Here is a 15,420-nt window from a genome sequence, read left to right as displayed (position 1 = left end):
TGGAAGTTGCGTCCTAAAATAAGCACGTTTAAGTGTTAAAAATTTCTAAAAAGTGACATTAAAGTTTTTGTAACACGTCACAAATAACGATAAGTTAATAAAGCTGAAAGAATTTGGATAAATAATTGGGAGTGATTAGGTGATCAATCACCACCCAAAGGCTCAAAATGTTTGTTATTAAGAGGGTTTATTTTGCTGGAAAATCCGCAATGATGTATGTTTCAAGGTCCATATCTCCCAAATTAAAGTACTGTTTACAACAATGGTTAGAATAATATGTGTCATATGATTAAATGGGGTTTGTGCTCTCTTATTTAAAACACACACAAATTTCCAACCCATTTTTTTATATTAAATTAACATATTTTAGGTTAATTTTTAAAGACTGTTATACAAATTTCTGCAAAGGTTTGATTCTGAAATCTGTTTTTTATAAATTTGTGATTAAGAAATAATATAGGGTGATTACTGGGAAACGCATGTTTTTGACTTTCGTAGTATACAAGGAATATCGTTCGGCGATGGCCGGAAGTTGTTGCGATGTGTAGGGGGAAGTGTGCAGTTTCAGTTTTTGCCGAGATGTGTAACCTTGAGCATCGTACGTTTGTCATGCGACGATATTACGCAAATGGCGAATCAGTCTTTCAGACTCAGCGAGACTTTCGTGCACATTTTAACATTGCACTGCATGGTGTTATCTCTGATCATAACACGATATTGCGCTGGATACATAATGTTAACACAACTGGATCTTTGTTTAAGAAGAAACCTCCTGAAATAGTTCAGAGTCTTAGCCCCTCAATTCGGAAGCGGGCATCTGCTCTTGGACTTCGCCCATCCACTGTGAGAAAGATTTTGGTAAAATATCATAAGTTTCATCCTTTCAAGCTGGCAGTATGTCATCGATTGAGTCAAGCAGATAAGAGGCAACGTGTAAATTTTTGTTACAAGCTAAAAACAATACAGGAACTTAAAGAAGCTATTTGCCAGGAAATCAACGCCATTCCTAGATATGTCATCAAAATCCGTAGCAAGTTTTAAGGATCGCCTTCACACTGTATCCAAGCAGAAGGGGACCACCTTAGAGATGTATTTTTTAAATGCTAAATTGTAAGTAATTTTATTCTGAAATTGCATATTGTGTACACGGGTTTTCCACTCATAAATATATTTTTTCCTCTGAATTACCTGAGTACTCGTTATTTGAAAAACATGCGTTTCTCGGTAATCACCCTATATTAAGGACTGTATAAGATCATCTTTGATAATTATACTGAAATGACTTTTAAAGACATTAAAATAATTGAATATTGATATGGTATTACGTATGATATGTTGAATTAATTCACTAAAGATTGATATTCCAATCAATCCTATTGGTAGACCAATAGGCAACATTCATTGACCATCGGCATGGCTTAACCTACTCGCTGTCAGTTTAAGAGAAAGATATTATCATTTAAAATAAAATGTAAATAAATATATTACAAATTTTGAAGGGGTATCCACTTAAAAGAAACTTAATTTAAGTTTTGTAATATTTATAAGTAGATTATTACCTTCTGTAGCTTCAGTATTTAGCCTGTAAGCTATGATTCTATATGCTCTGTTGTAAGCATCTTCTAGAGGGGTTCCAGAAATCTCTGCTTCTTTAAGAAAATCTTCTGCCAACTCGTCCTTAAACATATCCCAGGGATCTGGTGATCCGAGAATCAAGATTTGGCGAAAGAGTGTCCTCATGACACTCGGCATCTTTGATAAAGCGGATTCCCGCAGACCATCAATCCATTGCCGGTCATCATATGTAAGGCCTTTTGCTAGGCATGCTTGTTTATAAGTGGAATAGGCAGTCCCATTTACAAATTTAAGGTCTTCAAAACTTTTGGAATCTTTGGTGTGAAAGAGGAGCATTCTTAAGTGATAAAAATTCTGGTTGGGCCACCACGTTCACAGTGTGGATCCTTCCAATAGTTTTTGAGCTTCGCTGTCGTACCACCCATTCACTTGTTTTGCCTAACCATTTGTACTTTTCTGGCATCTGCCAGTAGAAGTAGTAGTTTACTTCATTCCCATTCTCTTCTTCAATGTGAAGTTTAGAGTTGTGTTTAAAGTACGCCTCTAAGGTGGAACCTTTCAGGCCGGTGTCTGCTACATCTTCTTGTGTCTGTTCCATGTTTCCCACACGGTACTGACCTTCTAGATGGATGTCCAAACGTTGCACCGAATGGCTTTTCCTTTGGATTTCATTTCCAGCTAGCCTCCAACATGCTTCAGGGGGCGAAATATAACGTGCCTCAACAAACGTTTCTGCTTCATTATACATTATTCGGGCCACATTTTCAACAATTTTTACATTTGCGCAGTCATGCCCTTTATAAATTTGTATTTATAGAGGTCTTATTGTCATGCCCTTTATGTATTTATAGAGGTACTTAATGGCTCTAACACTACCAACATATATTCAATATTTATGTGACACATGTATTTCTTCAGTAAATAGCCATTGTATGGAGCAACGTGTCTATTGTCCCGTGTAACTTTTTGTCCACCACTGTTTTTACGGTACACCGCATGGACGTGCGAAGATTCTGGGTTATTCGGATCTAGTTGTGGGTCATACCGTCTCTTGTAATTTGGTTTTTTGTTGTCAACAATTGACGTAAACGAAATATGCAACTATTTCAATGTTAATAATGATGTTTACAAAATTGTAAAAAGCTCACATTTTCTTCTAGTTGGGACTCTATAACATTTAGGCTAAACGTGTGTCCATTAGCTTTGCAATTAAATAAAAAAGAATGTTATGTTCTTTGAATCATATATAATCAACTACTTGATCAGTTTTAATTAGTTAATAATTTTTAACTACCAATCATAAAAATTGTCATCTGACTTTTTAACATACCTCACACAATGAGCTTTATAGAGAAATATAAAATAAGCATCTCTATTCCAATTTCTGTATTCGTGGTGTAAGCTAGTAATATGACATACCACACGAATTTAATGTATGTAATTAAATTAATTAAGGTATATATTTTATAACTTACCTGGTCTTCATCAGCTTTGTGACTTTCAAAGAAATTTCCCAACTTCTTCAAACTTCTATTTGGTGGTCGTCCTCTTTTCATGATTTCAGATTTTTTGTTGAGTACATTTCCGTTCGGCCGCTTAGAAAACGACCTGCGCGCTAATGCTAAACCAATGCTGGACGAGGTCGCTTACGATTTTTTTGAGGCAAGATGTTTACAAACAAAACTCTATTGTTGATACGTTAATCACAAACATGTGACTTTTAACCACATGTGCATAATGCAACATTTTTATTTTAGTATTAGTTTTGTCATTTTTATTTTAGTATTAGTTTTGCCATAATACATAATGACATAATACAATCCAACCGGATTGAGTCGACTATAGATTTTAAACCAAGTTGGCCACAATAAGAATAAAATATATTCGACTTTTTTCGAGCTAGTGATATAGTGTTACACTTTTTACCGTTCTAGAGTTGAGATATAGTTCAAAGTATGCGCTTGCATAAAGCTCATATGATTGACATACCACTTTTCCATAATTTCATACTACATAAATATCTTACCCTTCTCTTAGCATTTAAGCATGGATAGAACATGATAAAACATAGTCCCCTAGTAGATTTCCCATCCTTATGGAACAGCTGAAGCCAATTTTATTGTTAGTTCTGCCCGGTTTTCTGTAGATGTCGTGTTTTGTTTACAATTTGTTTCTTGTTATTTCATAGTAATTTAAACCCTCGTTTAACCAAATAAAACCAGCATAAACAATAACTCGTCCACTAGCTATATAACCAAACAGTGAGACACAAATAATGAGAAACTAACCCTAAAACAATAGAAACAAATTGTAGACAAAAACGACATCTACAGAAAACCGGACAGAACTAACAATAAAATTGGCTTCAGCTGTTCCATAAGGATGGGAAATCTACCCGTAGCATTTAAGTATTTTAGATACATTAATCCAACTGCCACAGACGCTTCCTACACTCCGCACTGCTAACCTTTACTACAAACATTGTATCCAGTAATCATCAGCATAATCTTTGCTAATAGTAACAACTGATGTTTTTGCTTTTGTACTGTATTTTGTAATTTCTAGTATACTGTGGGTAGATGCCTTTATTAACACATGTTTCAACTTACAAGTCTTTTGTTTACTTTTTTTTGTTTACCGATACCCAAGATCGGAATACAATCCAGTTTGATCACATTTTTGCGACAATAGACGCAACGCTAAAATGACACAACTACTTCAAACTATTCTACTCTCGGCAACTCTGGCAATGGTCAATTGCGAGTTTAAACTTCTTCTCCTCCACACGAACGACATGCACGCCCGATTTGAGGAAACCAACGCACATTCTGGACTATGTTATAAAGGCAGAGGTCGATGCTACGGGGGCTTCGCCCGCCTCAAGACTGCCGTGAACCAATACAAACAGCAAGCGAAGAAGGAGAGCTACAATACCATCTTTCTGAACGCTGGTGACACCTACCAGGGAACTGTGTTCTTCACTCTGTTTAAGGCGGGGATAGTCTCGGAGCTCACGAATATGCTGGGCATTGATGTCATGGTGAGTATTTGCTGATGTACTATAATACAACAAGATGTAATTATAGTAGTAAAACATTCATAGAGATGATTTAAAATTAATCTATTGTATTTGTTGTAAAATATTTGGTTATTTGTTTGTTGATAACTCCAATTATAAAGTAACACAACTCTGTATCCTATCCTATAATCTAATACGAGCAATGTTTGCTTGTATGTATGTATGCTTGCTTGCTTGCAAAAAAGATCTCGAAAACGGCTCCGACGATTTTCTTCAAATGTTGTAAATAGTTTATTTCTGGCCTAAAAACGAGTTTACTGCAGTTAGAACTGCCAACAAAAATCTAATTACACACACGTTTTTTAACATTAGTCTTATGGGTTGCTAGGTAACCATGTTGGCTGAATTAAATAACAAGGAAAAAGTATACAAAAGACTTGAAGTTGTAGCATGCGTTCGTAATAAGCTAACTACCCACAGTATAGTAGCAAATTACAAATACAGTACAAAAGGAAAATAATTCCTTGTTAATATTTAGCAAAGATTATACTGAAGACTACTCGATATTATTGTAGTCAAGGGTAGCAGTGCGAAGTCTGGGATCTGTTTATGACTATTAGATTATGGTATCTGCAATCCTAAATTGCTATGAGAAGGGAAGGAAACAGGTCCGCGACGTAGGAAGTGATAAAGGAAGTAGTCAAGACGAGTAGTCCGGAGTGTGGGGACCGTTTATGACGATAAGATTAGGGTATGGTTAATCCTAAAATGCTATGGGAAGGGAGGGAAACAGGTCCGCGACGTAGGAAGTGGTGAAGGAAGTAGTCAAGGCGAGTAGTCCGGAGTGTGGGAACTGTTTATGACGAATAGATTAAGGTATCTGCAATCCTAAAATGCTATGGGAAGGAAGGAAAAAAGGTCCGCGACGTAGGAAGTGGTGAAGGAAGTAGTCAAGGCGAGCTGTTCGGAGTGTGGGAACTGTTTATGACGATTAGATAAGGGTATGGGCAGACCTAAAATGCTATGGGAAGGGAGGGAAACAGGTCCGTGACGTAGGAAGTGGTGAAGGAAGTAGTCAAGGCGAGTAGTCCGGAGTGTTGGAACTGTTTATGACGAATAGATTAAGGTACCTGCAATCTTAAATGCTATGGGAAGGAAGGAAAACAGGTCCGCGAAATAGGAAGTGGTGAAGGAAGTAGTCAAAACGAGCTGTCCGGAGTGCGGGAACTGTTTATGACGATTAGATAAGGGTATGGGCAAACCTAAAATGCTATGGGAAGGGAGGGAAACAGGTCCGTGACGTAGGAAGTGGTGAAGGAAGTAGTCAAGGCGAGTAGTCCGGAGCGTGGGAACTGTTTATGATGATTAGATTAAGGTATCTGCAATCCTAAAATGATATGGGAAGTGAGGAAAACAGGTCCGCGACGTAGGAAGTGGTGAAGGAAGTAGTCAAGGCGAGCTGTCCGGAGTGCGGGAACTGTTTATGACGATTAGATAAGGGTATGGGCAAACCTAAAATGCTATGGGAAGGGAGGGAAACAGGTCCGTGACGTAGGAAGTGGTGAAGGAAGTAGTCAAGGCAAGCTGTCCGGAGTGTGGGAACTGTTTATGACGATTAGATTAGGGTATGGGCAATCCTAAAATGCTATGGGAAGGGAGGGAAAAAGGTCCGTGACTTTGGAAGTGGTGAAAGAAGTAGTCAAGGCGAGCTGTCTGGAGCGTGGGAACTGTTTATGATGATTAGATTAAGGTATCTGCAATCCTAAAATGCTATGGGAAGGGAGGAAAACATGTCCGCGACGTAGGAAGTGGTGAAGGAAGTAGTCAAGGCGAGCTGTCCGGAGTGTGGGAACTGTTTATGACGATTAGATTAAGGTATCTGCAATTCTAAAATGATATGGGAAGTGAGGAAAACAGGTCCGCGACGTAGGAAGTGGTGAAGGAAGTAGTCAAGGCGAGCTGTCCGGAGCGTGGAAACTGTTTATGACGATTAGATAAGGGTATGGGCAAACCTAAAATGCTATGGGAAGGGAGGGAAACAGGTCCGTGACGTAGGAAGTGGTGAAGGAAGTAGTCAAGGCGAGTAGTCCGGAGTGTGGGAACTGTTTATGACGATTAGATTAAGGTATCTGCAATCCTAAAATGCTATGGGAAGGAAGGAAAACTGGTCCGTGACGTAGGAAGTGGTGAAGGGAGTAGTCGAGGCGAGCTGTCCGGAGTGCGGGAACTGTTTATGACGATTAGATAAGGGTATGGGGAAACATAAAATGCTATGGGAAGGGAGGGAAACAGGTCCGTGACGTAGGAAGTGGTGAAGGAAGTAGTCAAGGCAAGCTGTCCGGAGTGTGGGAACTGTTTATGACGATTAGATAAGGGTATGGGCAATCCAAAAATGCAATGGGAAGGGAGGGAAACAGGTCCGTGACGTAGGAAGTGGTGAAGGAAGTAGTCAAGGCGAGCTGTCCGGAGCGTGGGAACTGTGTATGATGATTAGATTAAGGTATCTGCAATCCTAAAATGCTATGGGAAGGGAGGAAAACAGGTCCGCGACGTAGGAAGTGGTGAAGGAAGTAGTCAAGGCGAGCTGTCTGGAGTGTGGGAACTGTTTATGACGATTAGATTAAGGTATTTGCAATCCTAAAATGCTATGAGAAGGGAGGGAAACAGGTCCGTGACGTAGGATGTGGTGAAGGAAGTAGTCAAGGCGAGTAATATGGAGCGTGGGAACTGTTTATGACGATTAGATTAAGGTGTCTGCATTTCTGAAATGCTATGGGAAGGGAGGAAAACAGGTTCGCTACGTTGGAAGTGGTGAAGGAAGTAGTCAATGCGAGCTGTCCGGAGTGTGGAAACTGTTTATGACGAATAGATTAAGGTACCTGCAATCATAAAATGCTATGGGAAGGAAGGAAAACAGGTCCGCGACGTAGGAAGTGGTGAAGGAAGTAGTCAAAACGAGCTGTCCGGAGTGCGGGAACTGTTTATGACGATTAGATAAGGGTATGGGCAAACCTAAATAGCTATGGGAAGGGAGGGAAACAGGTCCGTGACGTAGGAAGTGGTGAAGGAAGTAGTCAAGGCGAGTAGTCCGGAGCGTGGGAACTGTTTATGATGATTAGATTAAGGTATCTGCAATCCTAAAATGATATGGGAAGTGAGGAAATCAGGTCCGCGACGTAGGAAGTGGTGAAGGAAGTAGTCAAGGCGAGCTGTCCGGAGTGCGGGAACTGTTTATGACGATTAGATTAGGGTATGGGCAATCCTAAAATGCTATGGGAAGGGAGGGAAAAAGGTCCGTGACTTTGGAAGTGGTGAAAGAAGTAGTCAAGGCGAGCTGTCTGGAGCGTGGGAACTGTTTATGATGATTAGATTAAGGTATCTGCAATCCTAAAATGCTATGGGAAGGGAGGAAAACATGTCCGCGACGTAGGAAGTGGTGAAGGAAGTAGTCAAGGCGAGCTGTCCGGAGTGTGGGAACTGTTTATGACGATTAGATTAAGGTATCTGCAATCCTAAAATGATATGGGAAGTGAGGAAAACAGGTCCGCGACGTAGGAAGTGGTGAAGGAAGTAGTCAAGGCGAGCTGTCCGGAGTGTGGAAACTGTTTATGACGATTAGATAAGGGTATGGGCAAACCTAAAATGCTATGGGAAGGGAGGGAAACAGGTCCGTGACGTAGGAAGTGGTGAAGGAAGTAGTCAAGGCGAGTAGTCCGGAGTGTGGGAACTGTTTATGACGATTAGATTAAGGTATCTGCAATCCTAAAATGCTATGGGAAGGAAGTAAAACTGGTCCGTGACGTAGGAAGTGGTGAAGGGAGTAGTCGAGGCGAGCTGTCCGGAGTGCGGGAACTGTTTATGACGATTAGATAAGGGTATGGGGAAACATAAAATGCTATGGGAAGGGAGGGAAACAGGTCCGTGACGTAGGAAGTGGTGAAGGAAGTAGTCAAGGCAAGCTGTCCGGAGTGTGGGAACTGTTTATGACGATTAGATAAGGGTATGGGCAATCCAAAAATGCAATGGGAAGGGAGGGAAACAGGTCCGTGACGTAGGAAGTGGTGAAGGAAGTAGTCAAGGCGAGCTGTCCAGAGCGTGGGAACTGTTTATGATGATTAGATTAAGGTATCTGCAATCCTAAAATGCTATGGGAAGGGAGGAAAACAGGTCCGCGACGTAGGAAGTGGTGAAGGAAGTAGTCAAGGCGAGCTGTCCGGAGTGTGGGAGCTGTTTATGACGATTAGATTAAGGTATCTGCAATCCTAAAAGGATATGGGAAGGAAGGAAAACAGGTCCGCGACGTAGGAAGTGGTGAAGGGAGTAGTCAAGGCGAGCTGTCTGGAGTGTGGGAACTGTTTATGACGATTAGATTAAGGTATTTGCAATCCTAAAATGCTATGAGAAGGGAGGGAAACAGGTCCGTAACGTAGGATGTGGTAAAGGAAGTAGTCAAGGCGAGTAATATGGAGCGTGGGAACTGTTTATGACGATTAGATTAAGGTGTCTGCATTTCTGAAATGCTATGGGAAGGGAGGAAAACAGGTTCGCTACGTTGGAAGTGGTGAAGGAAGTAGTCAATGCGAGCTGTCCGGAGTGTGGAAACTGTTTATGACGAATAGATTAAGGTACCTGCAATCATAAAATGCTATGGGAAGGAAGGAAAACAGGTCCGCGACGTAGGAAGTGGTGAAGGAAGTAGTCAAAACGAGCTGTCCGGAGTGCGGGAACTGTTTATGACGATTAGATAAGGGTATGGGCAAACCTAAATAGCTATGGGAAGGGAGGAAAACAGGTCCGTGACGTAGGAAGTGGTGAAGGAAGTAGTCAAGGCGAGTAGTCCGGAGCGTGGGAACTGTTTATGATGATTAGATTAAGGTATCTGCAATCCTAAAATGATATGGGAAGTGAGGAAATCAGGTCCGCGACGTAGGAAGTGGTGAAGGAAGTAGTCAAGGCGAGCTGTCCGGAGTGCGGGAACTGTTTATGACGATTAGATTAGGGTATGGGCAATCCTAAAATGCTATGGGAAGGGAGGGAAAAAGGTCCGTGACTTTGGAAGTGGTGAAAGAAGTAGTCAAGGCGAGCTGTCTGGAGCGTGGGAACTGTTTATGATGATTAGATTAAGGTATCTGCAATCCTAAAATGCTATGGGAAGGGAGGAAAACATGTCCGCGACGTAGGAAGTGGTGAAGGAAGTAGTCAAGGCGAGCTGTCCGGAGTGTGGGAACTGTTTATGACGATTAGATTAAGGTATCTGCAATCCTAAAATGATATGGGAAGTGAGGAAAACAGGTCCGCGACGTAGGAAGTGGTGAAGGAAGTAGTCAAGGCGAGCTGTCCGGAGTGTGGAAACTGTTTATGACGATTAGATAAGGGTATGGGCAAACCTAAAATGCTATGGGAAGGGAGGGAAACAGGTCCGTGACGTAGGAAGTGGTGAAGGAAGTAGTCAAGGCGAGTAGTCCGGAGTGTGGGAACTGTTTATGACGATTAGATTAAGGTATCTGCAATCCTAAAATGCTATGGGAAGGAAGGAAAACTGGTCCGTGACGTAGGAAGTGGTGAAGGGAGTAGTCGAGGCGAGCTGTCCGGAGTGCGGGAACTGTTTATGACGATTAGATAAGGGTATGGGGAAACATAAAATGCTATGGGAAGGGAGGGAAACAGGTCCGTGACGTAGGAAGTGGTGAAGGAAGTAGTCAAGGCAAGCTGTCCGGAGTGTGGGAACTGTTTATGACGATTAGATAAGGGTATGGGCAATCCAAAAATGCAATGGGAAGGGAGGGAAACAGGTCCGTGACGTAGGAAGTGGTGAAGGAAGTAGTCAAGGCGAGCTGTCCGGAGCGTGGGAACTGTTTATGATGATTAGATTAAGGTATCTGCAATCCTAAAATGCTATGGGAAGGGAGGAAAACAGGTCCGCGACGTAGGAAGTGGTGAAGGAAGTAGTCAAGGCGAGCTGTCCGGAGTGTGGGAGCTGTTTATGACGATTAGATTAAGGTATCTGCAATCCTAAAAGGATATGGGAAGGAAGGAAAACAGGTCCGCGACGTAGGAAGTGGTGAAGGGAGTAGTCAAGGCGAGCTGTCTGGAGTGTGGGAACTGTTTATGACGATTAGATTAAGGTATTTGCAATCCTAAAATGCTATGAGAAGGGAGGGAAACAGGTCCGTGACGTAGGATGTGGTGAAGGAAGTAGTCAAGGCGAGTAATATGGAGCGTGGGAACTGTTTATGACGATTAGATTAAGGTGTCTGCATTTCTGAAATGCTATGGGAAGGGAGGAAAACAGGTTCGCTACGTTGGAAGTGGTGAAGGAAGTAGTCAATGCGAGCTGTCCGGAGTGTGGGAACTGTTAATAACGATTAGATTAAGGTATCTACAATCCTAAAGTGCTATGGGAATGGAGGGAAACAGGTCCATGACGTAGGAAATGGTGTAGGACGTAATAAAGGCGAGCCGTGTGGAGTTTGGTAATGGATTTATTTATCTCCAATACTAAGACTGCTTTCCGAGTGAATTAATTATTTTCCCCGAGCAAAGCTCGGTCCCCAGGTACTATCAAACTAATGCAATTGTGACATCATGAAACTAACTTCATTAATATATAAACAAATATCAATCAAAATAAAATAAAAAACTAACAGGGCTACCGGTAGATTCCCTCATCCTAGGGCCTTTGCCTCAACCTGACAAACCTTGCGTATATTTTGTTGACAAACATTTGCCAGATGATTCTTGCGTTTACACTTATTACAAACTTTTCCTTATGCAGCGTGGTTCTTGGCTCCCCAAGTGTGATTCTTGCCAAAAAATTTTCAAAACTGCGTGTTAGTGTCTCTTTCAACTCTAAAACTACTGTCTTAATTTTCTTCTAAATTCTTTTCTGTACACCTAGAATTATTTTTAAAGCTAAGCTTTATGAGTTCTCATCAGCAATACACATAACACAACTGCGTGGTTTTGTTTAAACTCGAATCAGATTTAGCCAATAACAGTTTCCGTAACCGTACATTAGCGGTCCCAGCAACCAAACAATCACTTATCAGCTGCTCCTCAACTTATTCTTTCGAAAGACTGGCCAAGGCTTCAAATTTACATTTTCCAACAAGTTCATGAAGTCGGTTAATGTAATCCTTGCATGATTCTCGCTCATGTTTGGCACGGTTGAAATTTGAAAAAAAATTGCCTCCTGAAAATATTCGTCGAGTTTGGAAATAATGACATTACGTCAGATGGCTCATTGTATACCTTGTTTATTAATCTTCCAGCCTCACCTCCTATTACCGAAGGGAATAGCGCAAGCCGAATATTCCTATTTAACAATTTGGCCGACTTTGAGGCGAATGCTTCGGCCAAAGTAACATAATTATTTCTTTAAAAATCATTACCACCAAGACTGATTTTCTAATATATAATAGGTTACGTACGGTACCTTGGTCCGTCTTCAGTCTTAAGTTAGTATATGGATGACTAGTTTCGGGTCAAAGACCCATTATCAAATCCATGTAAACATCAATTGGAGATGGTCATAAATCCGACAGAAGTCTTCATCAACACGTAAATACAGTTCAACACATAAAGTTCACAATTTAATAACATTTAAAAGACAATTGACCGGCCTATCGTATTTTAAATCTTTTTAAATTGTGTTTTTATTTTAATTGTAAACTTTATGTGTCGAACTGTATTTACATGTTGATGAAGACTTGTGTCGGATTTAAGACGGACTCCAATTGATGTTTACAAGGATTTGAAAATGGGTCTTTGTCCCGAAACTAGTCATCCATAGACTAACTTAAGACTGAAGACGGACTAAGATACGTAACTTATTATATAATTCTTTCGTTAGTATTTAAATGGCTTCCAGTTTTCTGTTGCATCAAGTTTTTCCGTAAAATCAAATGTTTCAGGCGGTTATACAGGGTGGTCATAAATTATTGAACACATTTCAAGATTACATAAACAAATAAACAAGCAACTTAAAAACATGGAAATTGTTTCATTGAATAGCAAATTTAAAACAGTTTTAACGGTAACTACAAAGCAATAATTATATACATGTCGTTAATATTAAAAAGTGGTTATAAAAAGTGTGCAAAAATCACTCAAACAGTGAGTGTAAGTTATGTTTTTTTCTCAATGACTTGTTTTGTGGCATAGTCAGTATGTATATATGTATATAGCATGGCATTGTTAGCATGACTAAACCGACAATGGACCTTTCTACACCAGCTGTGTATGACATTTGGTGAATCAAACCTTAAACTGACTTAAGTAACAAAATTACTATTGTGCAATATAAAACAAAGTCTTTGGTGTCATGAAAGAAAATCTGTAATAACTGTACGAAGAAGCTTCGTTTAGAGTATGGCCGTAATTCTCCGTGTAACAATTCTATAAGATGGTGGTGCAGACGAACGACTGGGAAGTGTCCAACATAATAGTCTAAAGGGTCCTCACCTCAGAATAACGTAGCTTACAATAACAGTTTAGGTGACAGTCTTTTTATAACTACTTTACATAATAGCTGACATTTTTATAATTAATTTTTGGCAGTTACTAAATAAAACTGTTTTAAATTTGCTATTTAATTAAACAATTCCCATGTTTCCATGCTGCTTGGTTATTTATTTATTTTATCTTAAAATGTGTACAATAATTTATGACCACGCTGTATATTATTCATATTATTACCTTTTTAACTTTTGACACTACGCTGATAACTCTACTTATATAAAGTAACACAAATATTTATACAAAACTTATTTAATCGTAACATCATGAAACTATCTTCATCACATCTAAAAACAAACTAAATGAAAACATAAACAAACAAAAATCTGAATTAAATAAAGAACAATGTTAATTAACATGTAAACATGATATTACTACTTACTGTACATTGAATGGTCAGCTATCACTGAGTTTTTCATTTACACCAAGATTATTGGGGATTTGATATAAAAACACAAACAAACCTTATCGGTACTGTACAGTGTGTTTCAAATTCAGTTTACAATCCTCATAAAATTTACTTAACAATTTTGAAAACAATTTATTTATCATTTTAAGGTTTTTAACTCTTAAAGTAAAATATTATAGTATACCTAAAGCTTAAAATCTTGAAAATCACATGCATTTTAAGAACATAATAGTTCTTCTAACTAAGATAATGGAATTGTTAAACTCAGTATAAGATAAAGAAAAGTTATTAAAGTAGACGCTTTACAAGTCTTTCGGGATTAAAACCGGCGTAGCAACAAATTAAACATTAATCCTTTTAAGATCGCCTTAAGCACAAGAACTTCACTCGCAGCATTTAAGATACCTGCGTTGAAACGACCATGGCTGATCTTTAATTAATTAAAGAAATAAAATCACTGTTTCTTAAGGAAGTGAAGTTGTTAAAGGTTTCTTTTGGTATTTTCTAATTATAACAGATAATTTGTCGTTTGATTTTATGAAGTTGTGTATACAGTAGTTAACCCGTTGTACGGAAAATATTCCAAATACATTTTGCTTAATATTCTGCTGAAAATGGCCTGCTAAAGTAAACTTTTCATCGTTAAATTCAATTCTTTGTTAGTATACTAAATACATTATCTAAATAAATATTATTTTACATCATGATTAGTAAAAACAGTGTTTTCACGATGCTTCGGGATCCGAAATCTGACTTAATCTTCAGGGGAAAAAATATTTGAAACATCACAAAAAATATTTAATTGCGAAGTTTTTTTACCGATCGTGATATTAAATGTCTGCAATAATATTATTGATAGTTCCAATTTTCTACCATTATACATAAACGTCAAACAAAGGACCATTAAATAGTAATACATTTAGAAATACTTAAGGGATTTATTTTGTCCTTAGATATACAAACAGTTATTCTAAGGTAATTGCGGCCAATCTAATCTTTACCGCTCTCTGAGTGTGTTACTGAAACTAAGGCTCTAAACTGGTTATCCATTCATCTCTCTTGAGTGTCCCTTAGATAAATTGGTTTAACTAAGTTCTCGCACTTCAAACTTAATGTAATTAGAGTGAATTCTCGGAGGTTAATCTAACCTTTTGGTAAAACGGTTTACCTTTCATTTCATTCGGTTCGAATTTTTGGTTTTCTAATTGTTAGTGCACATAAAACGGCTTGTAGACCTACTTTTTCCCAATATGAAATATAGTAGTTATGTAAAATAATCGACATCATTGTATCTGTAAAGTATTATTAATCTATCCGAGTAGAATATAATACCAAATTTTTGAATGCATCGATTGTTTATGAATTTACCCTTAACATGAGTAGATCACTGTAAACACACAATGATCGAGTTTGTCAACATGAAGTACAGGCACGGAGGTGTTTGTGAACATTCCCTGTTGTTTGACATAGACAGAATAGTATAAGGTTTTGTGATCAGTATAATCAATTGGGACATCCCACCTTGTAACAATGACTTCACCTTAGCACGTGACTTGAAAATCTATTGACTTGTCGGCAACTAGTTCATCCTACCTTTTACATAACCATCAAGAAAAATAAAGTAAAAAAAAAAAAAAAAACTGGGGTATATATAATAGTATAATAATAGTATAAGGATTTAATTTCTTCCCTCCAGCAAGAAAGTGTTTTTTTTAAATAATTAATACGTTAATGTTGCATTCGGACGTTTTTAAAGTTCATTTATTTATATAAAAATCTTATTTCAAAATTAAACAAGGCAAGATTTAGATTTAAAACCATAAATAAGTTAGGGGAAAATAGCTCAAACGCAAATTGGGTTCGAACAAGATGACATGTTTATTCGTTACTATCAAGTGCA

At 38.7% G+C, this 15,420-nt stretch overlaps 3 protein-coding genes across 8 annotated transcripts in view; 1 reads left to right on the top strand and 2 right to left on the bottom strand.

Moving 5' to 3' along the window:
* LOC128986173 (uncharacterized) overlaps positions 1-15,420 on the bottom strand; it is a 403,677-nt gene that overhangs the window by 338,573 nt on the left and 49,684 nt on the right. The gene's annotated exons all lie outside the window — the stretch shown is intronic.
* LOC128986176 (protein 5NUC-like) overlaps positions 1-15,420 on the top strand; it is a 61,245-nt gene that overhangs the window by 10,884 nt on the left and 34,941 nt on the right. For 3 of the 6 annotated variants that reach the window (XM_054406365.1, XM_054406363.1, XM_054406367.1), the window contains exon 2: positions 4,225-4,615. In XM_054406365.1, the coding sequence (XP_054262340.1) occupies positions 4,280-4,615 (336 nt within the window). In that variant the 5' untranslated portion in view covers positions 4,225-4,279. Of the gene's footprint in view, positions 1-4,140; positions 4,616-15,420 lie in introns of all 6 variants that reach the window. The other 3 variants (XM_054406362.1, XM_054406364.1, XM_054406368.1) reach the window with 2 other exon arrangements.
* Positions 1,874-2,323, bottom strand: LOC128985089 (uncharacterized). Its single transcript, XM_054404468.1, has one exon. It carries the CDS (start codon positions 2,321-2,323, stop codon positions 1,874-1,876), a length of 450 nt encoding a protein of 149 aa, XP_054260443.1.

This window comes from Macrosteles quadrilineatus, unplaced genomic scaffold, assembly GCF_028750875.1.
Source record: "Macrosteles quadrilineatus isolate MER2022 unplaced genomic scaffold, UCM_ALF_1.0 Scaffold_2__2_contigs__length_208266976, whole genome shotgun sequence".
NCBI classification, from domain to species: Eukaryota; Metazoa; Arthropoda; class Insecta; order Hemiptera; family Cicadellidae; genus Macrosteles; species Macrosteles quadrilineatus.
The sequence above is the reverse complement of the archived record's forward strand: the minus strand, read 5'-3'. Positions and strand labels throughout refer to the sequence as shown.

Excerpts from the sequence above, each read along its gene's own strand:
- LOC128985089 (XM_054404468.1), bottom strand. The coding sequence starts at position 2,323 with ATGTATAATGAAGCAGAAACGTTTGTTGAGGCACGTTATATTTCGCCC.